This window comes from Seriola dumerili, unplaced genomic scaffold (assembly GCF_002260705.1).
Source record: "Seriola dumerili isolate Sdu_G_001 unplaced genomic scaffold, Sdu_1.0 BDQW01000362.1, whole genome shotgun sequence".
Classification (NCBI taxonomy): domain Eukaryota; kingdom Metazoa; phylum Chordata; class Actinopteri; order Carangiformes; family Carangidae; genus Seriola; species Seriola dumerili.
In genome coordinates, this window is record NW_019174617.1 from 923223 (window position 1) to 951049 (window position 27827).

The window sequence follows — 27827 nt, forward strand, 5'->3', positions numbered from 1 at the left end:
CCTTGCCATCTTAAATTTAAGTAATATATTAGAATGAAGTGAAAGGTGGTGGACTTACCTATTTAAAATTTCACTCCAGCCCAACGTAGCCTGGACTCTTGTGTTTCAGTGGCACACAGTTGGTACACAGGTCTGAAAGACATGTTTAACTACTATTAGGAAGTATGACAGGCGCTTAGTATAGATAGATACATAGATAGATAGACAGATAGATCATACTTTTGTAAAGCAACAACAGCAGACGAGGGACAACGGAAAGCACCTTGACATTGAGTCTCTGTTGGGATTGTTTCTGCATATCAATGATGTGTTGATCAGTGCTGAGTTCATTTTCAATAATCTAAGAGTCCAAGATATTTGAAGCTGGTTACCTGTTTACCTGTCTTACTATATTTGAAAGTCGGGTTTAGTCCAGTCTGGCGTGTGTTTGATGAGCTAATGACCAGTTTTTCTGGCCCCTTGTCTGCTGGAGGTAGTTGTCAGTGCACATCTGTGTGAAGTGAAAAATCCACTTTGCACGCTCTAATAACAACGAGTGTTAATACAGTGAGAAGGGCATGGCAATAGTCTTACGATAACAAGAAATAAACACATGAGAGAAGAAGACACTCTTTAAATGATAAACAGCTATTTTTGAGATGTTGGCGTTGAATGTTGGAACCCAGACTTCTGACCTACTGACCTGTCACCGGCTTCAAGGATTTCAGATTTATGATCAATAAACTGGAGAAAGTTGTGGGGCATCCAGGTGTGAAAACCGCTTCTTCTTTTTCCTTAAAAAAAAAAAAATCAGCGACATCGGAAGTAGCAGTCAGCGAATCCTCTTGCTCCCCCTCCCGTTGACTGCTCTCTGTTGGAGACAGTGCCGCTTTAAGACGAGGGCGTATCCGCTCTATGGGAATCAGGAAACAGGTTCATGTCGGTGAGAAATCCTGTAGTGTAGTTTGACCACGGTTGGTTGTGACTGGCCAGACGTCCAACGGTCGCCTGTCAGAAGCATCACCGAAATCCTACCGGCTAGCTGTGGTCCCGTCCCTCAATGGCCAGTTCAACCGTCGTTACACGTAAGTTTCACCGTTTTTTTTATATTTATTTTTTGTTTGGGTGTGAAATTGTGTAGCACCGCAGCAACAGTCAAAGTCGTTAATATTCCGTATGTTTTCATCTCTTCCCCGGGAAAGTTTGCTCTCTTTTTCAAAATAGCTAATGAAGTTTCAGTGGCGGCAGAATATCGATTTATGGAAAATGTAGCTACCAGCTAGCGTAGCTTGTAGAAATTCAACTGTAGGCAAAGTTTTAGCAGAAAACTGCACACACGCAGCATGACCGTCTTACTTTAACAGGCTCTGCAGCCAGTGTAGAAGTTGGAGAAAACATACGTAGCAATTATAAAAAAAAGCCTGGTTATAGAAGAGCACTGATAACCTGCTTTGAAAATAACATTGCAAACTGGGTGTTGAGCTACATAAATGTGTTATATTATCCTAATCTCACCAAAACGTGAGGCATGTATCCAGGAGACTTGCATATTTTTACCAGTCAAAATAACGATCCTGGTTAACTTGTTATGGCCCTAATATTAAGTTAAAGGCTACATCTTATACTGTGCTTATGGATGTGTTTTACCTGATTACTAATTTTACAAGGTTTTAGTGTAAATAATCCTCTACAGCCAGAGTAGGGATTTCTGGCACATCTTCACCTGCCTCAAAGAGGTAAAAACTCAAAACAACACTTGTAATATAAAGAATAACTTTACTATTAGACCAATGCTTTTTAGTTTTTGGCCTTCATTGGGGTTATCATAATAAAACACACTAAAAAGAACATTGAATATAAAGATTAGATTCATAATAAATGTAATGAATCCTGCAAGAAATCTATGTTAAAGTCTCAATTTCACCAGAACTTGCAGTGTATTTTTCCATCATGACAGCTGTTATTTCTCTTTATGAAGCATACAAAACCTAAGTTGTAAATCTCATGACACTGTTCAGAAGTTAAACTTAGACTCATTACCTTTAATTGCCTCTCAAACCAAATTAACTGGTTACTAGTTCCAGTGTCTGTAAAATGACATTAGTGAAGTTCTGTGATATTCAGTGCAGCAGCTTAATAATACTTTATTATGAAATGTAACAGCCACGTACAGCGTGCCTGTCTTAAATAGATTAGTATAATTTTGTTATATGCTGAATCGCTTAAAAAAACAAAGCAACTAACATCAAACATTAGTGAAACCAACTACCTCGCAAAACAGTATTATTGTGGAAAACAAAAAATGATCTTGTAATCTTTATCAGTGTAAAGTGTTTGCATTAAAACCCTGTTCAAAGAGTGCTGAGCATGTCTCATAAGCAGCAATGAATGTTTTACACAGTTGTTTACACTGTTGAAGCCCTTATAAAGAAAAGCCTCTTTTGAATCTTTTAAAATGCAGCTAAGACCATTTATGTGTCAAAGTAGACTACTGTATATGTCTCTGCATCAAGAAATACTCAAGCAAGTGTTCCCTTTTAGTTCCAACCAGTGCTCTGCTCTTTGGTTTTCCTCCTAACCTTTAAAACGCCAGGCCTGTTTCCATTTTCCGCGGAGAGTCCACAGGAGTCTGGCTTGCAAAAGGCCATGGCTGCATCCTCATTCTCATTCAATTAGACCCAGTCATCCAGTGTGTTGGTTTGAAAATTAGAATACACTCATATAATGTGTGCGTGTGTGCTATACAGCCATACTGCATGTCTAGGATAGTTTTAGCTGTCTTCAGGACTGAATTTATTGTTGTGTAGGTCAGTGGCTCGCAACCTGGGGAGTCTCAAGATAAATTGTAGGGGTTACAAGATAATTAGAGGAATAAGAAAGGACATTAAAAAATATTTCTGTCACACAATCTTATATTTAATTTTTCTTTTTTTTCTGTGAAATTCTGAATACTTTTAGTTCCTCAGGCCTTGTAAAAAAACATTTTAAATGAAACAGTATCTGAGGGAAAAGTAACGCTTATGTTTGCACACAATAAGACCAAGACTTGTGCTGAGGGGTCACAATCACATATAGCTTCATTTTTAGGGGTCACAAACTGAAGAGGTTGGGAAATAATCCTCCTGTGTTTGGTATCACATTTAAGATTCATGTATCAGTATAATACACAAATATTGTCATTTCTTCAAAGCAGATATTTGCAAATAAAGATATATCAGTGCAAGAGTTTTGCTGTTTTGTAATACCTGCCTGAAATCACAGAGCCATGACTCCAAATGAAGACATGATTACTAATGGGTGAGTGTACCGAGTGACTAAATGGATAAAGGACCGGGGTTTGAAAGGACAGGACTGTGTCATGTATTCTGAAATAATATGTGGATGTACGTCTTAGATTTGCCTTCCTAGCTAAACATGATTTCCTGAACATGAGGAAATGGGTAAGCCACAGTCAGATAGAGTCTTTACAAGGCATTAATATTCAGTGCAGAGCTGGACACCACAAATTCTTATCCAAATGTGTTGTCGTGATCACGTAAAAGCTTTGGTACTGTGTTTACTGTCACTTTTTCAACAGTTAAAAAAGCTCGACTGACAGCTATTTTGTATATTTTTTACAGCTATTCAGTAACTTTTAACGGACTAATACTTTGTATATCAGAGCTACCAAGATAAGAAAAGACAGATTTGAGGTGTGGAGGCCTTGTTGAGTCCCTCTGGGCCTCCTATCTAGGATCTTGTTGGGTAAATGAACCACTCATTCTCCTTGAACAGGACTAGATTATGAGAATGAATGTGCACTAAGACACTGTGGCATTTTGGCTGTTGTGCTTACAGTTTAATGTTGACATAGACATTATTGTAAAATCTGAAGGAGACGTTATTCACCAGCCAAACAGTGGTTGAATGAGATGTCGAATAGTTTCCATTTCCTTTCTCTCTCCTTCCCAAGACTAAATGAAGGTAATGGTAGTAATGCAGTTGCATCTAGGATCATGTTACTGATGGATGTATAGCTATGAAGTTAATCACTGAGATGGAATGATTTAAAGGCTTTCAGCCATCTCTGATCCTGTTTTAAAATATTTCATTCAGACTGTTATTATTTAAAGTTCAATTTGCCAAGAAGTGAGTCACACAGTCAGACATGATTTGGAAACTAAGATAAAAGAGAAAAACTCAAGTTGAGTTTGTAAACATGCAATGAGCTTCCTTATGTCATGAAGTTTTCTGCTGATATCAATGGAAAAGGATCAACAACGTCCTCTTTTCTGAGATGCCCTTTGGATCTGTGGTCTTGTCTACTGGTCACATGCGCTAACCACTGATGGCTAATGGAGGTTTTCCATGTACAAATGTGAGTGCTAGCAATAACAGGAGAAATACAAAGTTCAAGATTCAGATTTTCCAGCACATGCTAGCATGAATAAAACTAATGTTGCCTTTATTAATAGCTAAAATGGTTCCCTATTAGTACATCTGATGTTCAAGAGAGGGGATAGGAAGGAAAAAAGAGAGGGAGGATAAAGTTGAAGAGAAGAGACAGAATACACAGCTAAATTGACTCACAGCTCAGTTTTTCCGTCTTTTTTTCCTGGTATTTCCAAACACAAATCATCCCCCCTTCATGTATTTTTTTCAGAGATTGATTTTACATCATCCTGTGAAAGAGGCTGTTGCCACAAAGACGTCGATAACCTTCAGGCAGACAACTTCTCACAGGCTAAATCCTAATAAAACTCCAGGAAATTAAACTAGCGGAACAGTAACGCTGACCTCTTTCAGCTGCTGGATTTGATACTAGAGACAGAAATAGTTTTGAATCAGAAAGGGGAATGTCACTTATCAGGGTGAAAGTTAGAGGTTGTATCTGAGACTTTGGAGGGAGGTAGTTTGTTCAGTAACTGTCCAGTCCAGTAGAATTTGTCTGCTAGAATCCTCATTACAGCTGCTGCTCACCGTACCGCAACATTTTTTCCTTGTAGCCATGGGCAGTTTGACCCAGTGTTTGACTTTCCCCTGAATCTTAATCCAAAGAATTTTAGGATTGTGCAGCCCCATGTGTACCTCAGTGTTATTGAGACTTAATGTTGTTGTTATAAAATATTTTTTTATGCCCAGAATCACCTCTCATACTCTCATCCTGAGGTCAAAATGAACACAGTTGCTTCTCCAGCTCATTTTTGGTGGATCTGTACATCTAATACTAGTTATCATTTTAAGTCCTTCACTTGTGTCAGTATGATACCTGAGTATGTACATTTAACAAAACAAGCCAAGCCATTGAAAGACAGCAGAGTTTATTGTTGTGTTAACACGTGCAGCATCACAAGTACTGTAGCCTGTTGCACATATATCATATTGGTCTATATGACAACCGGTAGAAAACAAGAAATTGCTGTGTAGAAATGCCAAACTAGTAATTTAAAAAATAGCAAACAAACCACAGTTCTATACCCAGCCTGATTTTATATTAAACAAAATATAATCAAGCATTTCATAAACCCAACATTAGCTCTTTGTTTTGTTCCAAACTGGACACAAACTGGAGATAAGGAAAGAATATCAGAATTGTCAGCCTGCCTTTCTCGTTTCCTTTGAATTCATACAGTATGAATCTGTGATATGTGTTTGTTTTGGATGTGTCTGTTTTTTGGTTTCCTCTCTGTGGACTTACATCATGGCACCAGATGTGGTTGCTAAGAGATTTATGAATCAACCTTAAATCCTCCTCAAGGACTCTTATGTCCCAGTGTTTGTATGCTTTTTTTTCTTTTTCTTTTTTGCTTTTAATGCAATCCTCTGATTGACCGATGATTACCTCTGAGCCATTTGGAGAAGCATGGGACTGTGCCAGGAAAGACAACCAGTGCAGTCTTCACTAGATATAAGCACATGGACATACAACATGCGGTCACAGGGCGGTCAGTGAGCAGACAATGGTCTTTATCAGTGTGTTCAGACTGGGAACTGGGACAATGGAGGAGCACAAATGCCTGTATGCATCAGGAGGCACATGGTTAGGTGAACAGATACATGTCTGTACACACAGTGCTCTGGCACTTTTCAAAATGGGGTGAAGATATAGTTTCAATTGATATGATGGAGATTCTAACCAAATGGTGAGCTCCCATGTCGCTCTGTCTGTCCCCGTCTCGCTTTTGGTCTCTCACTGACTTTCTCTGTCTCTCTCTTTCTCACACACACACACACAGACACACAGACACACACACGCACACTGATGCGAACAGGAAAACAGACAAAAGGCCTCTTGTGTGTTGTGCTGGAATGCCTCACGTGGTGCTCCAACAGCAGGAGCCAGGGCAGCTTTCGCCTTAGCTGACCGGAGGTCATGGTCTATACTTTGAACTTTGACTTGATCAGTCTCAAGATATTTTGTCCAAGATGTAATATAACAGCATTCACTTTAAAAAAAAAAAATCAAAAACAAGCTTTTTAGAGCTTTTTTTACCTAAAGAAATGAAATCTCAAATTATTTTGATAATCAATTAATTGTTCAGTCACCTTTAAACCAAAAATTAAAAGCTTTGCCATATATGATAATGAATGGAATATCTTTGGGTTTTGGGCCATTTGTTGGACTCAAAAAAGCAATATGTTTATGTGATTGGCATTTTCACTCCTTCTTTACACGTCATAGAATTAACAATAAGTGTATTTCCATCCACAATTGGCACCACCAGCAGTTTGTCTTGATGAACCAACTCCTAATATTCATATATCAATAGTGGATGGGCATGCATAATAATTAACTTTTTAGTTTAGTTAAAATTTGTGCTACATTTGAATGGAAACTTGGTTATTGAATCAATTAATCAAGAAAATCAGGAGATTAGTTGATAATGATAATAATTGTTACCTACAGCCCTAAAGCTGTGTTTTAAAGCTGCTAAATTGAAAGTACAGTTCAGGAGTTGCTTCAAGCACCCTGTCCCACAGTCTTGTGGCACCCTAATGGGTCTAAAGTCCGCTGTGTAGGTTGTGGACATATGGGAGTGGGAGCAGAGGAAGCTGGAGCTCATAGTTAAGTTTTATGGTCCATGTGGTCCTTTTGCTGCAGTCAGTTACACAACAAACCCTACGATATAACCAACCCTGCTACATGCAGAGTGGGTTTGTGTGTTTCAACAGGCTGCTTCTGCACCTTTCTCAGGGACATTTTATAACTAATTTCACATCAGAGTGTTGCAACTACCGAAGTGTCACTCTGTACTCTCACTCTCTCTTTTGCTCTCAGAAAGTTGAATGAATAAAAAAGAGAAGTTGAGGTCTGTTAAAATAAAAACCTTCAAAAACAGATTCACTGTACTTCTTAGCTTTACACTGTAACGTTCTGTACAGTTTTATCAGTGCAGCTATCTTGCCTTTTCTCTGTTCCTTTGCCTCTGACACCAAATGTGCCCTCAGAGCTGTGGAGAGGGGACACAGCTTGCACCAGATCAAACAGATAGAGGACAGAGACAGCAGCAAACTCGACTGATCCGGGAAGGGGAACGTGAACGCTCTGTCATGTTGCAGCTGATAGCATTTAAATCCTCTCAGCTGTTCAGCGCAGGCCACAAGTGCACCCTCAGTCTCACTGTGGATATCAGGTTGCTATCAAGGGCGTTGTAATGACAGTGTATAATTTTGTTTTCTGTGTTTTCTCTTTTTTAATCTCAGTTTCTTGCCCCCTTTCCTTTCTCCAGCGGGTCAAACTACAGTTACTGGAACAGGTGAAAGTGGAGCAGCGGGACTCAACCCAGACAACATCGCCTTCTTCCTGGTGCCTGTTTTCTTCTTCTTGGGCCTACTTGGTGTGGTGATCTGCCATGTGCTGAAGAGGAAAGGCTACCGGTGCACCACTGAGACCCAGGATGATGATGAGGAGGTGTTTGAAGAAGAAAAGGATCCTGAACTGGGTGGAGGTAAGGAAATCTGAATGAAAGAAGGAGGGAGTTGATGCAATTTCAAAGATTCAGAGTTGTTGAAATAAACTGACATGTCAGACTGGGAATTTTTTCTGACACCATTATGATTAACTGTATATGTTTATGACATCTACAAAGTCTTTGTCTTTATAACGTCTATCATCTATATACAGCACACACCCATAGTTATTGCTCAATCAGCTTTGATATATATCCAAGTTAATTTAGAAGAAATTATGAATGTCTGAATCCAGCACAGGAATGTCAGACCTCACAACTGATAATGAAAAGTACTATATAGAGAGATACAGTGATTACACAGTAGATTTATATTGAATTTCTGAAACAAATGCAAATGAAGTTTTAATTCTTGACAATAGTATGAATTGTAACTAAATTCTTCAGTCGTTCCTATTGTGCTTTACTTTTTCACTTTTATCTAGATTATCATGTTTCACCATTTCAGCCTTTTAACACCTTCTGTCTCTCTTTGCTTCACAGCAGCAGCTAATGAATTGAATAATTCCAGTCAAGTTGAACATTAACTAGAGTCAAATTCCCTCTGTCAGACTGTGATGCTGTTGCTTTTCAGTCGTTGGAAAAGTAAATGCAGAGGTGATTTGTTTTGCACTGGTTTCAGTGTTGGTCATTTGCATACATGAGTTTTTGCACTTTCCTGTCAAGTGATTTTGAAAGTCAATAAAAACACTTTGACGCTCTCACCTGCTCTCTAGTACTTTCAGACTCGTACTACATTCCTGACACTAATAAGTTTGGTGTGTGCCACGTACCGTAGGTGTGAACAGATGATAAGAATAGACTTGTGTGATGTAAATGACACCGTCCTTTTCCAAAACCCTGTAGCTGTCACTATTTCTCAGTGCATAAAATGAAATTTAAAATGCTAAAGAGCTACACAGGTCAGAGCCTATTTAAAGAATGCATTTGTATTTTATGCACCTTTTGAGTAAGAAATGATTGCTTTTACCATTTTCTTGTAAAGTCTTATCTTAGCCATATTCCTCTATTGTGAGAAGTCCTCTGTCTTTTTAACGAGTGGATATGAGCCAACAGCAACCAGGAAGATGTTTAGCATTCACATCACTCATGTTCTGACTCAACTAGGGGTGTGTTAAGTGAGGTGTAACAAAAATAGTCTCCGCACAGGGCCTGTTTAATTTTCCTTGGTTCGTAATTATAGCTGCAGATAATGCTTTAATGTTATGGGAGCTGTGTACATGGTGAAGAGTATTCTGACCTCTTAAAGAACACAGCTGACTTTCTGTACTTAGTAGACAATGAGAACCCGGTTCACTCCTTTACTTTTCCCCTCTCTGCAACAGTCATGCCACTTTCTTGCGAGTACACTGCGTGGCACGACCTCATAGGGAGGGGTGAGGTTCGTGCGCTCTTTTCTCCCTCTAGTACTACTCGTGTGCTGACGTGAAACTTCTGGCATTTCTGGTTTGCACTGGGCTATGTCACAGCCATGAGAAATGTCATAGGAAGAATGAATTGTTTACACTATGAAATCCTGCTGTCTGCCTTTCTCACTTGTCTGTTATACTACTGACCTCTTGAGTTTTTCTCCTGGCATATAAAATCTCTAAAATTTCCCATGTTGACCAAAGCGTTATTCTTCCATTTAATCCTCTCAATTATTATCACATTTGTTAAGTGGAGTATGTAGGTATTGAAATTGAAAGGCTGGTTTCTATGTATGTGCTTTCGTCCAGTAGCAGCACAAACGTCATTCGGGCATTAGGGTTTTTCCCTCCTGTTTCTGTGTGTCCTCTTTCAAACAGCCCTACCCTTTCTCTCTCATACATTGAAAGAGTATGTGGGGGGGGAAGAAACTTGTTTGTTTTGTTGTCATTCAGTTGCTCCAGTCTTCTCTTGTTTCTCAATGATCAGGTTTCTGCTTTTGTTTCTCTTTCTGTTTTTACCCTCCACACTGCTTGTGATGTTTATTGGCTGTGAGCAGCTTCTTTATATTGAGTAAAGAGTATTATATTTATCTGTAGCTGTGGAAATATTCAGGAAGCAATCAACAGGAAACTGTAGGAAGTGCCTCACTGGGGTGTGTGCTGCCAGGAAGTGGTCATTTTCAATTTCTCAAGAAAAAACACTTGATGATCACATATTTTTATGGATGTGTGCAAGAGGGTCTCTTAACAAAATAAAATGTCACAACATTTTTCACCCAATACATGTTATTACATCTGTCAGCTCGTTGTTTTGGTTTTACAGCCTGTAGCTCTACCAGATCTCTTCTACATTGTTTCTAATCGCCGCAGGCAAAAGCTATTTAAAAAAAAAAAAAAAAAAAAAAAAAAAAAACACCACTGTACGCCACCTGCTCAACACCAAACAGCAGACAGACAAAGTCGGCAATTAGCTGTGAACATATTGGAGCATCGAGCAGCTAAAGAACCAGATATTTCCCTCAGGAGTTTGTGAAGAACAAAACGGAGCAAAAAGTAGAACAGTAGTGGAATTACATTCACGAGGAGGCTGAAACACACTACTCAAAACGAGAACAAGTGTTGCTCCATATCTCCTGAAAGAGAGATAGAGAAACAGAGAGTAACTGTTTGCTCACATGATAGCCATGTTAACTTAGTAGGGTCAATGTTGTCTTTACAGCTTGTTACGTGGCAGAAAATTCCATTAATGTGGATTCCCATTATAACTAATTCATTACTTGTCTGATCCAGTTAAACCTACAGTAAAACCTAGGGGAGTAATTTCATCAGGTTGTAATATTAATACATGCTCTTTAATTATGAGATTTATGGGTATCTTGTTGAGCATTTTCGGTGTAAAAAGGTCCTGACTGTTTAGTCCTTAGGCCGTGCCTGAAGAGTGGTTTCTCTTGAGATCATGACAAGCTTTTTGGCTATAATGTTTGCTCTACCTGTTTTACTGATGCTATATTTTCCTGGCATTTCCAATTAATGAATGAGTCATCAAAGCTGCCTATTATTCATTCATTAATTCGTTCATACTAAAGCAAGTGTTTCTATTTGTGTGCTTGTTCTTTCAGATCTGAACGACACCCTCAGTGACAACAATGACACAGTTGGACAGATTGTTCACTACATAATGAGAAACGAAGGTACGTGTCCGTCATACTCAACGACTTGCGCGGACAAAATCAGCTACTTGTTGTTGATTACACACTGTACTTCTCTCTCATTTAAGGAACAGGTATTTTTTTATTATAATGCAGAGGCTGTGGATACATAACAGCAACGTTTCACAGTTCACAGACTGACCTCAGTCACGTCCAGCTTTTTATTATTGTCACACACTATTAAGGAAGGAAGTGTGTGTCAGTTTGTTTGTGTGAAGTTTTGTTTGCGGGACGCTTCTCAGAAGAGTTTTGCTCTTGGTGGAAGTTCATTATAAGGACAAACGAGCCACTGCGGAGGAATTCAATGACTGTGATTTGTGATGACCGTTGTTTACACAATATGGTTAGTTACATCACTGTTTCCAATCTGAATCACACAAGAGTTCAGTTTTTATTTGATTGCTGTTTTCCTGTAAATTGAATAGTGACATTACTAACAAATAAGGAGCTGGAAGTGTTATAAATTACAGAACTCTCCTTTATACCAAGTAACTGTATCAACATGCAAAATCAGGATCAGTGCCAGTATTGTGTCAAATTCAGTCAGGTTGATTAGCAGGAATACACATGCATTTCCTGAAGGTGTAGATTACACTATTTTCCTCAGCGCTGATGGACATGTGAGTAATCACATGAGTGAGTTATTGGGTATTTTAGTGACGTAGAGGAATTGATGCTTAAAACGTGTAGGTGTGCGGGTTACTGAAAAAAAGGATTCCATTGTCTTTGGCACTGGGATACATTTTATTTGGAACTCGGAAGTTCAGTCTTGAGTTCCAGTGTAGGTCATATCGTGTTATTAATAGTTTTCCTTGGAGTGTGTGTAAACAAGAGGAAAGAATTGTTTGAAATGAACGAGGAGAAGAATGGACTTAGAGTCTGGCAATGTCATGAAAGGAGAGCTTGGATCAACTGTGGGGATTTTGCGTGTATACATAAAGAGCAAACAATTGTTCTCAACAACTTTCTCTTCATCAAACAGCACAGAAACTATCCAGAGGCTGAGGAAGAGGCAGGAGACTATGAGAAGAGGCAAAAGAAAGGAGAGGGAGACAATTACATTGCACTTGCATGTAACCTCCTCCCACACCCTGCACCCAAATTAAGCATTTATGAAAAGTACATAAACATTTAAGAAATGGTTTATAACACACTAATATAGTAGTCAGCAAGCTTAATTCTGCCTCTTAAGCATCCAGACGTGGCTGCAGGTATATAAACAGATAATGAATGACTAGTAAAACACTAATATAAAATGTGTCTCCAACGGAGAAGCTAAAGGAACTTAAGTGTTACCACTGTTCATTTAAGAACTAAGATCATTGCCCTCCAAAAACACAAAACCATCTCAATACTCTGGCTTCAGTTTTACATTTTAGTGTCTTCTTTCTTGCCTTGTTGAGTTGTTCACTCAGTCAAGCAGAATCAGTATTTTGAATTCTGCCTCTGTGGGGAAAAAAACAGCCCTACAGCTGATTTCAACAGTGCAGTCTAAACCATCATAAACCTTCATATCTTATCCAGATGACTAACACATGCTGACAGCTGAAGGCAGTATTGTCCTGTCTCAGTAACTGGCCATCATCACTGTGTTATAAATTGATTTTTCTGTCCACCCCCCCAGAGGCGAGCTCTGAGCTGACTCATCACTGCTTTTGTTGTAACAGTAACATTTGCAGAGCTGGAGTTGGAGTCCGTTAACTGTGACTCACCCTCACAATGTCAGTTTGGAGACATTATGTGGTTGAGGACTCCTGTCATGGAAATATTCTGCATTATAAGGTTGTGACATATTTTCATTAACAAAGTAAAAATGTGTTTTAACACAGACGCTTCAAGATTTCAATATTAAAACTAGACACAATGTGAAAACTTACATGTTGATCTGTGCATCTTACATTTTTACTGGCAGCAGCAGTATGTGTATAAATACACAGAAGAAGAGCAGTACAGAGCATGAGCAGCAGCAGTCGTCTTTATGGCTGAGTGAAGACTGCCATCTACAGAGAATCACAAAATAAAGACGTCACCGTCATACTCTCATTGAATACCTGTGTAGCTTCATTACACAACAAAGAATAATAGCAAGAATATCATACCCTTTACTTTTCTGTTCTTTATTTTATGTGTATTACATGAGTTCTTAAAGATAAGAGGTTGTACAGAATAGTCAGAATGCCAAATATTATGGTTTAGAGGCTGAAGAGCTCTTCACTTCTGAGGAGTGACATCGAAACCTCTAAGATGGAAAGTTGCTGAAATTACCTGCATTTGGTCAGGTATTAAAGACTGATAACAAGGTCCAGACAAACTGAAACTTTCTGTTCCTACATTTTTTTTAATGTAACATTAAATATTTACTAAATAAGCAACAATAAAAGTAACATTTTAAACTAAATATCTATAGGTATTTATTAAGCATTTTACACTCAAATACTCAGCTAATCTTCTCTTTAAATTTTACAGTGGTCTTCAACATAAGTCAAGAGACCCACAGCTGTCATTACATTTTGACTTATTGATCTTGATGGGTGCAAAGAAGTAACATCAGCTCTTTCCAGATAAGTCCTGTGCACTTTAAACCAGAAAGAAAAACTGGGATGAAATCACACACTGTTACTGAGGCAGAAAATTTATTGTGTTTTCCCCATCAATCATTAATGAGAAAATCTGTTTTGATGGCCTTTAAAAGTCCAGACATTGACCCAAACCTGAATTTTTCTTTTTTTTTTGGCTGATAGTCTCACATTTATTTACCAGAGTCCTGAAACAGTGGCCTTGTGCAAATGAAACAACTAAAGCATAAGCGACTTCTCGCTAAAAATAACTACGGTATGAAGATGACATGGGTGGATAAGAAGGATGGAGTCATGTGTCTGTGCTCGATTACATGGAATCATAACATGAAACTCGTACATTTACCTACATGAGTCATCTCTGTGTCTCAGTGCAGCTCAGTACTTCTCCCCCTTTTTCTTTAGATATGGACGAATTCCTTTACTTGTGTGCTCATGTTGAAGTCAGCTTCAAGGCCAGGCCTCAGGGAAATCTGTCTCTGGGAGCAACATGTATATTTGACCTGGTGGCTCTGTGTTGATGCTACTGGGAGCAGAAGTTGTAGTTATTGTTGATGTGCAGTAAACACTTTGTCTCCCAGGGCCAAATTCCTTACCAGAAATTAAACTTCTCGGGGTCATCTTCTGGAGTTTGTTTTCTCTGACAAAAGTTCACTCTGGTTTGGTACATTCCCCCTGAGGTTGTTGTGTACTGTAATTGTGTTCGGTGACTGCATGCAATGTGCCATTTAATTGTGTTAAGGAGGTAATCTGTTGTAGCCATCTTTCAATAAGTGCTCTGCTTTTGAAGTCACTGTAGCGTTCTCCTCGCTAATTCCCAACACTACCGTTATCTCCCTCCTTCTCTCTTCTCTTTTCTTCTATCTGTACAAGAGAGTAACTTTCTCTCTCTCTCTCTCTTTTCAGCAAACTCAGACGCCCTAAAAGCCATGGTTTATGAAAACAGCATTGATTCTGATGGGTAAGTGTCCTTTCACTTAGCTGTGGAAAAACAATCACGTTCTTCCAAATCCATCTTTTTTTTGTCTTTCTCTGATTCATCTTCACATAAATGAGCAAAGGCCAACTCTGTTAACAATCTCAACCACCAGATGGCACCATAAGCCTCCTTGACAGCCTGTTGGTGTCACTACTGAACTGACTGAACTGGGAGTTGTTAGGGCAGGAAATGAACAGTCCAGGCAATCAGGCCACATTTCTTCTGATACTTTTCCACATTGGCTGGACTTGATTGGGGGCAAGCAGCTGGGGACTGTTCCCGAAATGCCACTGTGCCCCATATCTCTGTATTGAGGGATTATTAAAGCATATCGAGCACAGTTGTTGGCATATTTCCTTATTGGCTTCTTAGTCAGGAAACACTGAGTGTGACTGTGACTCTACTTCAAACGGGAGCACTGGGTAAAAAAAAATATGATACTTATAATCTAGAGCTTCAGAACTACAGAAGCTCTAAACATTAATGTTGAAATTAATGTTTTGAAAACTGATTGAGTCTTATCATGCAAATATATCAAATATTTACTGGCTCCAGCTTCTCAAATATGAGAACTTTAGCTTTTTGACTGTTGGTGAGGAAAAAGAAGGAATTTAGATACATCAACTCGGACTCAGTTTTTTTTTTTTACTTTTATACTATGATAAATATTAAAATACAATTGTAAATAATTGATAGATTAAGTGATAATGAAAATAACTGACATTCACTAAATCCCTACCCTGAACAATGTTTGTCCAATCATACCTTAGCAACCATCGCTAGGCACACCAGTCTTGTCAATCTCCAGCTTTTGCGTGGGGCTGTAGTAAGAACCACACATGGCAGTTACACAGTTTAGAGGAAAAGTGTAGGGAGTGGAAACAGTGTTTAATGTGCTCTAACATTGGTTTTAATTATTAGCATGTCTGGCTAACCAGCTTTTGACCTACAACAGTTACCAAGCCTCACTTCCATTTTCATGTGGGGTCATGTTGAAAAAGCAGCCCCAGCCAACTTCGTTATCCATGATAGTGTTACGCTTGCCAAACACTCTTGTAACTACTCTTGTAACATGAAAGGTGAAACATACAGTTATGCCAAGCAGCTAAACGGAGATATGGTAGAATGAAATATTCATGTGAGTCTTTCATTTTTCCCCTCACTGTACTTTTGATATTAATAATATTAAATGCAATTCATTTTTGTATTTATGCAGTCTTCTTATGTAATCTTGGCATCATTTAAAATAAGGTTCACTCCTCAATGTATCCCAGAGAAAATAAATAAATAAAGGCTGATGATGATGATTAGAACTAACGAGATCTATACTGCAATGAAAGAACAATGCGGTTTGTTTAGTCCTCTGTCTGAAATCGAAGACCAATAAATTCAAAAGATTCTTAGATGCTGAGTGGTTGAAGTGCCATACAAGAACAGAAAACATGACAGGTCGTAGCAACAGTAACTAAACTAACGTTCAACAAAGAATGCTCAGTTGTAATTTGTAGTTCTCGTCTGCACCTGATCACCAGGATCCCTTTTTACGGCATAAAATCCATCAGCCTTGAAACAGATTTAAGTGAGTCATTCAGGTTGACATCTGAAATCAAAGGCTGCCTGCTCGTCTTCTTCGAAACGACCCTGCGTCACAAAAACAGGAGCAGATGGTTTGAAGCTGAGATTACACATCTTCACTATTCATCCTCCCGTTCATCTGTACAGAGCAACAAGCAAGAGTAAATGAGCAAGTGTAGTGTAGCTTTGCCGCTGAGATAAGGGGAAAGGGAGTTGGGCAGATAAACAGATAGGAAGAGGAGATGCTTGTGACAGTGGAGGAGTCTAAGTAAATCGAGTTAGTGGAGTATGTTTTTCTCTCTCTCTCCTCCTGTCATCTTTCTTATCCCGACAGATGTTGTTCTGGGAGGAAAGGAGAGAGGTAAAGAGAGGAGAGATGTTCCCTTTTGTTGGGAGGAAACAGTGTGGATAAATGGTAGGAGCATCGCCTGTGCCAAGGATTAAGCATTGAGGTATTCTGCTCAGTCACATTGGATGTCCTGGAAAAAAATCAGCAGAAATCTGCAATCGCACACATTTCCCCCGCGTCACTTTCATGTGTCTCGCTTCTTCAGTGCTCTCCTCAAATCTCTTTTTCCACATATTTCCACTCCGTGTTCTGTCTCCCGTTTCCCTTCACTTTGTTGTTCATTTTGTTCAAATTGCTCTCTGTAGTAGGCTGCTCCCTGTTTCTCTTGCTGTTACTCTTCATATCTTTCTCTGTTTCTCTCAGCCGGGTTGGGCAGCCTGCCAGTGGATCACTTAGAAATGGAGGAACGAGGGAGGGGGAGGAAGAGGGGGAGGGAGGGGGTTATCCGTGGGGGTAATTTATGAGACACTTAAGGTGGGAGGGAGGCAGACAGACAGACAGACAGACAGGCAGAAAGAGAGGGAGGAAAAGGAGTGAGGGATGAAGATAGGCTACAAGGAGGAGGGTGACTGTAGTGTGGCCAGGGCTCACTATCTGCCTCTCCAGATTTGGTACTTAACTTCCCCTCTGCTCACTGCCTCCAGCCTCCACCTCTCCACCATCCCTCAGTCCTCTCTCCTCTCTCCACAACATGCTCTGTTCACATCACTTTCTTCCCTTAATCATGTCTGTTCTTCCTCCTGTGGGCCTGTTTCACACCTCTGCTCATCAGGACCCTCACACTGTACATCATACTTTTTTCTTTTTTTTTTTTGCATTCGTTAAAAACATTTTTTCTTTCTCTCTCCCACAAACATATACTTACACCACTGGTTTCCAACCTTTTTGGCTTGTGATAACTTTTTTTTTTCATTAATCGATTGTGTTTAGTCTGTGAAATGTCATAAAATGGTAAAGATGAGAACCAGAATTTGACTTTTTTGTTTGATAGACTCATTTGATAGACTTTTTTACTCGCATGTCAGAATAGTTGGCAGTTAGTTTCCTGTCAAGTGAATAATTCATTACTTTACTAATTGTTTCAGCTCTGCATAGAATAATATTCTAGACAAAAGAGTGCTTCACCTTCGAGTCAAAGTCATTTAGTCGAGCTCTAACCTCCTTCCCATCAAACAGCTTTGCTTTGAACTGGAACGTCAACATTGAACTTTCTTCTCTTTTCACATCCGTTCCTGACCTCAGTATCGTGCTCATTCACACATGTTGTTTAATGTTCAGTTGTCCGCAATCTTTTTAAATTTTGGGCATCTACTCTGTCTCAGCTCCCTTCTTTTCAGAGTCTTACAATGAGTGTCCACATCCATGGCACCTCCTCAACATGAATAGAGAAAATTTAAATAATTTAATAATAATTAAAGAGACACCACTCATTATTATGCTTCCTGTCTCTTGACTCTCATGCGTAGGCATACATACTGCATATAATATGTCGTCAGTGAGCAGAAACACTGTTTATTCTGCTTTTGTCTGTAAACAATGTGAAGAGTTGCTCTCCAGGGTCATAAAACATGCAGCTCCTCTCAAAAAAGATGTGAGAGAGAGCAAACAGACAAGTGAGCTGGCCTCAATTAGTGTTCACTTCTAAGATAAATACTATATGAAAGTGACGAGAAAACAGTATGTGTTGTGATAGCTTTTATATCACAGGTACTGCAAGTCGTTTTTCGTCGTAATTCTCCACTGATCAGGTGTCCGACACCTCAGCTGATGCTTGCTCCATTCAGAAGATTGCTTCTATTATTATTACTTTAAACATAATTGCCATTCAGAATGATCCTCAAAGAGCTTGTCAGTGATTGTCTTTGCCCTGTTGAAGAATGAAATATTAATGTGTCATTTCTGCAGTGATATGCTGTGATAAAGGAAGCACTGCAGAATTCAATGAGCTTGAATTCTCTGTGAAATGGAAATGCTTTGGACTGAATGTAGGTCAGTTTGTGAATGGTCTCACTTGACTGCAGTTTTGACAGCTGATCATAAAAAAAAGTGTTTTTTGTTTTATTTAATCTTCTCTTGTTGGATGATGCTGTAACAGTTGCTCTCTTATAAATGGTTCATTTCTTTTCTTTGTGGTGTAATAATTGTTCAGGGGCCAATTTACATTGTTTTGCCTGTGTTTATAGCTATAATAGCTAGCTATAATTATAGCTGTTTACTATAATATAGAATATATTGATAATTGTGTCATTTCTGAAGTAGAAGGCTTTAAAATCACTAACTTCTGGTTCTTTTTCCTCAGTCCTCCACTCACCCCCACCTCCCCCATCACCCCAACCCCTCCGATGACTCCCGTATCACCGGGGGCACCCCCAGGAGCTGCCAAGCACACTTGCAACCACCTGCACACGATCGGTGGGCCTGGAGGCAACAAGAACATCTGCACCCGCTGCAGCCAGAAGAAATGGCCGCTGATCAGGAAGCCATCAGCGCGTAAGGCAGAGCAGCGCCGCAGCCACCACGGAGAGGTTACGGTCCTGGCTGTGGGCAGGTGGGCAGGTGTGTGTGTGTGCGTGTGTGTGTGCACACATGTGTTTGTGTGTGTGTGTGTGTGTGTGTCGAGCAGGAAAAAAGGGAGAGTTTATTGTTGCTTCGCTTTCCAAATGTTTTCATCTTAAGGATTTCAACGTGCTTTATTAAGCTGAGGTAAATTTAAACTTTTAACAGTTTATACTTTAAACGTTAAAACAGTTTAACCCAGAGGCATATCAGACATAAGTGCACACACAATCAAACATTAACCCTAAATAATTGCCACTGAAAAAACAGCACTTAATTACGAAGGTGGAGTTTTCTGTGTACTTTGACATCAGACTAGTGACCTGGAAAACACACGGGTGGAGGGTCAGGTTGAAGCCTGGGAAAACGGAAGCTGCAGGGTTCAGAGTGTGTTGATGTTTAGTGTGAAGCTTCAGTGGTTAACCTGTGCTGTGTGGAAATGACCCCTGTTAAAAACACACTAAACTGGAAATAGAGGGATGACAACAAAGAGGCTTGTGATATCTAACGGCTTCCTGTTAGTTTGCTGTTTCCCAGGGTCATGTTGGGAGCATCTTGAAGAATGTATAATGCCAATCTACCTTTTTTTTTTTTTTTTTTCTTTCTTCAACTTAATTCATCATCAGTTGTAAGCAGCAGTTTGCCATTAAGGTCGACAAATACACACATAACAAATGGGAAAGGTGGGAAAAACATTAATAAATAAATATAAATATTGTTTTTTAAAAAAAGTAATGAAACCTTAGAAAAGCATAAAAATGACCTATAAATAATCGAGAAGACTGACAGCTGATGGGTAGAACATGCTTTGATGATGATGTGAGATGGCAGTCTAGATGAATACATGACTAAAGGCAGGGACACACACTGGTCCTCACAGCTGATCCGACCAAGCTGGCTCTAGATGTAAAGTACTTGGAAAGAAAATCTGCTTTGTAAATGTTTTATTACATTTGTTGGAGCTCAAGGACACACACACAACGTGTTCTGGTGAGTAACACTGAGTGTAAACATCATTTTTGTTTGTTTACAAGAAAACTCCAAAGGGCACCTTTATTTTTTTTATGACTGACAAATTGACATGTTTCAGAAATATTTTGTTGTCCTGGTAATCAGGTATCGGTGCATGAGGCACAGCCACATTTCACTCCTGTGAAGTCTGCTCACCTCCAGTTCTCTGCAGAGTCTTGTTTCTCCCATCTTTCCACCCAACCATTCCTCATTGAATTTTAGCATTTCTCTCAGTTTCTTTGCCTCAGAAAGTGGCAATTAAAACAGATGCTGGTTCTTCCATCATACAGAGCTTTCTTCAGACAGATGATAAGAGCTCAGTCCTTAGAAATGTGACATTTTTATTTTGGAGTACAAAAATGCAGGACTGCTGCTTGATTCCTTCTGTAAATGGTATTTTAGAAAAATTTCTTTCTCCACAGGGAACACAACGTATCTGCTTTATACTTTTTGGACATGACAATCATTACAAACTCCTTGCACTCCAGAAAGTTTTATGGGCAACTGTGTTGGATCATAAACTCACCATGAGGAAAAAAAAAATCAGTCTGAGGAACAAATTGTCATGAAAACTTTTCCATTGCTTTCCAGTGGTTTAACACAAAAACACTACATTGGAGGTTAAACCCTGGCAGTATGCTACCCTTATAGATCTGTCACGGCTCATGTAGTTTGTGCCCTGGGTGTTTAAAAGTAGAGCCTGACTTTTTGTAGTTATTTAATTCCCAGTGAAGTTTACTGTTTCAGTGCACTGATGTAATTTTTTCCTCCCTAATATCAGTATCAGCATCGGTCCCAAAAATCCAATATCAGTCGGGCTCTAGACCATTTTTCATCAACACAGGACAGTGTGCTGCCCTGGTGTCCGTCATGCAGTGAGCGTTCTCCTCATCTGTAGTGTCCTGCTGCGAGCTGATTGGGATGCAGAGAGGTTGCTTTTCATTTGTGCACCCTGATGAATGGCCGTGCACGCAGAGGGTCAGCATCAACTGGATGCGAATATTCATTTGCTGATTTAATTAAAGCTTTAGTGTGTGTGTGTGTGTGTGTGTGTGTGTGTGTGATGAGTGGATGTGGATGGGTGGTTGAGAGAGGTATAAAGATTAGGTGTGTGTGTGTGTGTCTGTGTGTTGTCAGCAGTGAGAAGAGGCAGAAGCAGCCAGCTGTGCCATGAACGAGAATAACTGAAACCCACTGAGTTTATGGTCAGAAATATGAACTCTTCCATGATATTTTCATCAAAAGACTATTTTATCTGGCTTTTTTATTTTGCTTATGATATGAATATGATACACAAAGTGTAAAGCCAACAGCAGAGTTGGTCAGCTAAGTTCTGTTTTATTTTGACCTAGAAAAATGATCACGCTGCTATTCTTTTTGAAACCTTGTTGAAAGAGTTCAGCAGTATACACACTGTGCTGTATGTTTTTTTCTCTGTCATTTCAGCCACTGCTGTGTCCTCACATAAGAGCAGAAGCTTGTTTTAATGAGCCAACTCTGCAGTGTAGGAGACCCTGTTTCTCATTTGTGTCCCGCACTGCAAAAACACCCTTGTGTTGTGTGTGTTTTTTTATTTATTTGTTTTTTATTTTTTGTCCCTTCCCAGGTTCCGGGTGACCAAGTGTGAAAAACCAACCAGGGACAGACGGACTCTGTTGATAACAGACTCCAACGGGAGTGTCCCTACATCACCTACAGAGTCGGAGCCCAAGAGCCGGACCACGTCTGAGTCCCAGCAGGTGTGTGTCCAGGAAACTTCATCTCTCTCTCTCTCTCTCTCGCTCTCTCTCTCTCTCTCTCTCTCTCTCTTTGTCTTCCATTGGGCTCTTCCTCGCTGACGCCCTGTGTATAAATAAGTGTTGCTTATGTATGCAAAATTATTTATGTGTGTGTGTAAGCGCCACAGCTGGTCTCTGCTTTTTTGAATCATGTGCACGATCCCAGCACTTAATGACATTATCCCTCCTCTGATAAATTGTTAAGTATCTCACAAACTACATTATGTTATGGCTTTACATTTTATTTATGGCTTAATTCATAGCAACAGTGTTGCATTGTTGAAAGAGAAACATTGGGAAAAAGTTGCACACATGGACATCTTTTTAGCGACCTGTCACTCAGTCTGTTTATTATAATGAGGTGGAGTAAGGTTAATGTGATTTTAGGATAATTTATTACTACAAGTATTTAAAATCCATGATAAAGAGCTGCTGAAAACTGCAGCAATATTTGGCCTCTATCCCTGGTGTCAGTGCAACTCTGGTTTATGAAATTGCAATGCTCCAGATGGCCGTGAACTGCCTCCACTTGTGTCTCCTCAATCTTTCATTTACTGTTTACAAGAGTGTGCAGAGAAACTGTTTCTTCCTGTCGATGCTGCTGTTGAACGGCGCAGAAATTAGTAGCTGATTGTCACTCAGATTCCTCCGGCAGCAGAACAGCAAACTGCAAATAAACCTTTGCAGAAAACAGCCAGAGAGAAGCTGCCACGGTTTCTTTAAAGTGAGTCTTGCAGGGTCGAGCGCTAATTCAGCCTAAATATTAGTCATCAGAGGTGCGTGCGTAAGAATCACGTTTAACATTCACGCATACAGTCAACTTTATTTTTCATCACAGTTTTGATCCAGTTTTCTGTGTAGGTGCTCACCCCAGTCTTGTAGCATAATAGAGACGGTTTTAAATGGAAAAGTCTGGTGATATTTTATTTTTATTCTATTAAGTATTGCTTGTGTATCCAAAGCATTGCTTTCCAAAAATAAGCACTGGATAAAATACTTTATTATAATCATCATGGGCACTGTATGTTATTGTAGGACTGTCCTGCTCACAATGCACCAAATATATGGCTGAAATATGATTATTATTTTAAAACTTTTAATAATGTTTGCTAAAAACTACAGTGCCCATCTGTTTAAGGTAAGTCTTTTTATTTTTTGACTGAAAATGAGATGCTTAGAGATGAACTAAAGCTTTTTCAGGTGTTTAGACTTAAAACAACACAATGGTGTTGGTGTTGTGTTGGTGTTCCTCTCCAGGAAGTCCAGTTTGAGGAACAGATCCATGAGTGTGAAGACCAGTCAGATGCCACTGGTGCCACAGTGGTTTGTAAACTTTACAGCAGTGGAGAGTTATCACAGGGTTTTGTGTTTGGTCGTGATGATTGTGCTGTAAATAGAAGAAATAGCAGCCTTATCTTTTAAATGAGATCATTCACGTTGTTTAATTTACATGATTTTAGATATTTTGTTTTGGGGTTTTGGCCGTGTAGGGTTCAAAACTCTCATATGTTTCCAGAATATTTTCTAAAATGCTTCTTGTGCTGTATCACAATAAATCACCCTGGGTCCTGTTACTGTTATTTTTCTAATTATCTGAAAATTCCTGAGCAAATCCTGAAGTTCAGGCTAGGTAATATGAGAGATTAGAGTCTTAGCTTCAGACTTTGGGATGAGCCTGTTTAGATTCACCAGGCTTGACTGAATCAATATCATAACCAAATTTGTTTCAGGCTGGAGAGACATTACACTCATGTTTCATAGATAATACAAATGCAAAGAATCCATTTACAGCGTTAAACACATTTAACATCAGTGTCATTTAATGCTATTGACTTTAGCTTTCTTGTATTGACTGTGTGTGGAAGAAAAATGCCTTTAGCCCAAGAAAATGAACAAACCCTTTGGTGTGGAAGAGTGATGGCAGATCACATTATCAGGCTGAAAACAGACTCTCTTGATTTATGATTATTTTCTGTATTAAAGTCTATTTTCGTCTTCCTACCAGGTGCAAACAGACAACTTGGACAAAGAGAAATGATAAAAATCCAGGTAACGTGTCATATTTTTATCAGCGACATGCATCTCTCCATTTCTTAAATATATCTGCGTCTAACCACATCTTAACCCTTAACTTTACAGCTTTCCAGAGAGAGGAGAGAAGCAACATCTGGACACTTTTTAAAATCGAACAAGTACAAGAAAACATCAGCACAGGAGAAACAAGAAGCGGCAGAGTCGATCTGGGAATCGCCTCTCCACATTCTCGCTCCACAGGGAGTGAAACGTGCAGCTGATGAAGCAGACAGTGGTTATTTTACAAGTACAGGGGGGGTAAGGTGTGTCTAGTTGTGATACACTCCATTTCCTCCTATAATAGATTTACAGTAGTGCCTTGCTCAAAGGCAGAGTAACGGCTTGATGTCAAGGAACCCTGATCCAGGGCTCTCCCAAATGAACTAAGCTCTTATTACTCAACATGCCGATGCGGTCCATGATGTACGTTCATATGATTTCACCTGTAATCAACCAGTTAATTTATAAAGCTACACCCCCAGGAACAGGTACAGCCAATCTGAGATAAAACTAGGTCAGTCATTCCCAAACAGGAAGAAGGAACAACCTGATATAGTAGTCATAGAGCCGGGAAACAGACTGGAGCGTTAGTCTGTGATAAGAGGAAGGCAACAGTAATCACATCCTGTAATAGCATGAACATGATGTCAAAGTGTTCCCTGTAGTCAGCGTGATTAAGCATCCCGACTGTGTGCGTTGCAAGGTCAACACGTCTGCTTTTCAAATTTCCAATCTCGTCTCTTTGTGTTGATCTTCAAATCTGACCTCTATAAAGAAGAACATGCAGTATTCTACACCAAACAACAAATTAGACACAGGCTCACTAGCTATAAGTGAGTGAGTGTCTCATACAGCAAACACGGAGCAACTTTATGATTCGTCTGGAGTCGAGTTTGTTTTCACCTGATGATCAGAGGAACCTATATTCACTCTCCTTTAAGCTCTGGTTTGGTGCTACTGACTGAAAGAAATATCTGCCTCCTTAGCTACTAAATACTCCACCGTGTTCACCTGCTAGTTGCTAACTTTGTCTGTCTGTTGCTTTGTGTTAAATAGGTGGCGTACAGTTGGTTTATCAGAGCTTTTTTTCCGGTTGGCTTTGAATGGAAATAACTTTAATTGGAGCAAATGAACCAAAACAGTAAAATTGTGCGACATAAATCCAAAACAATTAGCTGAGAGATGGCAAAACAATATGTTAAAGCGTGTAGTGATAATTCTCTGTGGGTCCATCACAATGGATGACCCCTTTTTCATTACACACCGTCATGTGACCAGTTGTTAATATAAAAATATTGATTGTTGCAGCTTTAATTTGTGATGCTGAACTTAGACATTGAGACTGGAATATGTGTTTTTTTATATACTGTGCTAAAATGTATTCTTTAACAAAAATATAATTCATTCACATTATATTGGATTAGTTGTAGGACATCTAAAACACATTTTTGGTTAAAGATTCGTGTCATGTCCCTATCGACTTCACTCTGGTGTACATGTAGAATGAATGTTCATCTGTCGAAGCCAAACGAAACTACTTCTTTTTAATTCAGTCTGGATTCATCATATTTGTCCATGAGCTGCCTTTATATTAATCATCAATGCACTAAGGGGTCATGAGCAAATAGTCTGCAAATGACTTAATCCATTATGGATTATCTGTCAGTTGTTCCACCAGGATATAAGCCTAACTTTTTTTCTAATGAAATGTGCCTTTCATTTCTAAGCATGGGTCTATTTGTATGGATGTGTTTTATAGTGAAAGGCAGACAACATGTGCTGTCATTTGATAAGAGTTTACAGTGTCAAGAATCATTTGTTGTGGAGAGCAATTCAGTGAGAGAGAGAGGTGAATGTTGCCGCCAAAAATACTGTGCTTTAAATCTTTGTGTGTGTGTGTGTGTGTGTGTGTGTGTGTGTGTGTGTGTGTGTGTGTGTGTATATATGTATGTGTGTGAGAGAAGGAGAGAGAGGGAGATGCAAATGAGTAACTTTTATAATTCCTTCTCCATTAAGCGAAGCGTCATTAAGGGAAAATTTACAGTATTTTTCACCCTTTGTCTTACTCTCAGATTCGACCTCTCTGAGTCATGTTAACGTTGAACTTGTCACCTCTGTGAGTCTGGTGAAAAGCTTTTATTGGGGCTTTAATTAAAGCTTTAATTTTACATAAATAATTTAAACACTTGACTCTTAAACTACTTGAACAAAAACACGGGTCAGACATTTGACAGTTAATGTGATCCCATTTACACTTTGTCGCTCCCACAAACGGCTTCAGATGCATTTCCACCACCATCTGGACTGAGGTAACGCCGACCCTGATTTACATTCAGGCCAAGAAAATCAAGACAGATTACAATCAGCCTTCTTATTTAGCAAACGGAGACGTGTATATATGTGGCTAAGTTTAAATAAAAACTGAATCACATCTGAATTTTATTCAGATATGACACACTTGAAATGACAAGTGTACCTGGGGCCTAAATAAGCACAGAACTTCTACAGCAGAGCTGTCAGGTGCAAAGTTAACGTGAGATCCAGGTTAAGAAATACTGTGAATTTTTTTTAAGGAATCAGCCCATTCAATGTTTTTTTTTTTTTTCAGGTTCTACTCAAAATACCAAACAAAGAGAAAATGACAATGAGAACATAATAGTTGTCAGTTCTCTATAGTCCGGTTTTCTGTAACAACCAAATCAGTTGAGTTGAATATTTATTTTTCTATGCTCAACACTCTTGACAATACCCAAAATAAATTGAGCCTCTTGACGAGGAGGAAACCAAATTCAACCAAAGCAAAAAACAAACATGTATTTTGTTCTGACATCAGTAGTTTTAACTGTCTACTTCATTGTGTGAAAAAACAACGGGTAAGATCGAGCAGCAGAGTGAACTCAAAAGTTAAATCTGCTTCTTAAACAGGTGCTCCACCAACTTTATACATAAAGTTTTAGTTTACAAGTCACAAAATGGATCATCTCAGTCTGGGCTTGGAGACTACAAACTTTTTTGGTGCTTGGCCTGTTCTGGAAACTAAAAGTCGGAGCATTTTTGCTTCTGCTGCTTTGATCTAGACCATTTAAAGTTTCATGCAACTTTATGTAAGTACGATACTAAATCACCAGTCGCCCTTTTAAAGACCCTTGTGAGGTGAGACGTAGTCAACCAAACATATCGTTGTGATCAACAGGCATCATATTAGACGTGGTATTTGTGAATGTCATTTCATTGGGCCTTGGTTTTTAAAACCATACATACAAATTCTGTTTTTCATATTTTGGGACAGTTTGCTGTGTTTATATTGTTGTATAATGGAAATAAAAATAAAGCAAATAAAGATGACTAATATCACATGAAACCATAAATAATTCACCTGATTGTTGTCATGCAATCATACACAACATTCATTGTGTAAGACACTAGTGCAATACAGTGATAAAAGGCCAGTGTCCACCGATGCAGTGTAACGTCTCCCTCTCCTCCCTCATTTGACTGAACCAATCCGTCTTCATATTCTAGTCTTTCTCATTTCCTTCTTTCCTCTCTGCACCCTCCTCGGTCCTTCTCTCCTTCTCTCTCTCGTTTTGTGCTGTAATGAAAAGATGATTTGTCTTATTCATCTCGAGTAGGTAGTCTGACGACCTCTATCCTCCATCGTATTATTTCCAAATAATGGAGATGAGATGGAGATGGAGAGGTGTTTTGAACCGATGAGTGAGACCGAGGATTAACAATCCTTGACTCTTTGTGTCCTCTTGACCTTTTGAGTCTTATCAGGTTCACTCAGGCAAAGGATGTGCAATTTTCTGACCTCAAAGCAACTGTAGAGGACCAGAAGAAAGCAATGAAAGTCTGTTAATTTAGATTATTACTTTATTAAA

General features: G+C 39.2%; 1 protein-coding gene across 1 annotated transcript; it reads left to right on the top strand.

Moving 5' to 3' along the window:
* Positions 1-915: 915 nt before the first annotated feature.
* Positions 916-27305, top strand: rell1 (RELT like 1). The gene is made up of 8 exons (XM_022760786.1): positions 916-1064; positions 7689-7907; positions 10957-11028; positions 14529-14583; positions 18825-19073; positions 21699-21831; positions 23876-23919; positions 24010-27305. Exons 1-7 carry the CDS (start codon positions 1040-1042, stop codon positions 23906-23908), a joined length of 786 nt encoding a protein of 261 aa, XP_022616507.1. The 5' UTR covers positions 916-1039; the 3' UTR covers positions 23909-23919; positions 24010-27305.
* The last annotated feature ends 522 nt before the right edge of the window (positions 27306-27827 follow it).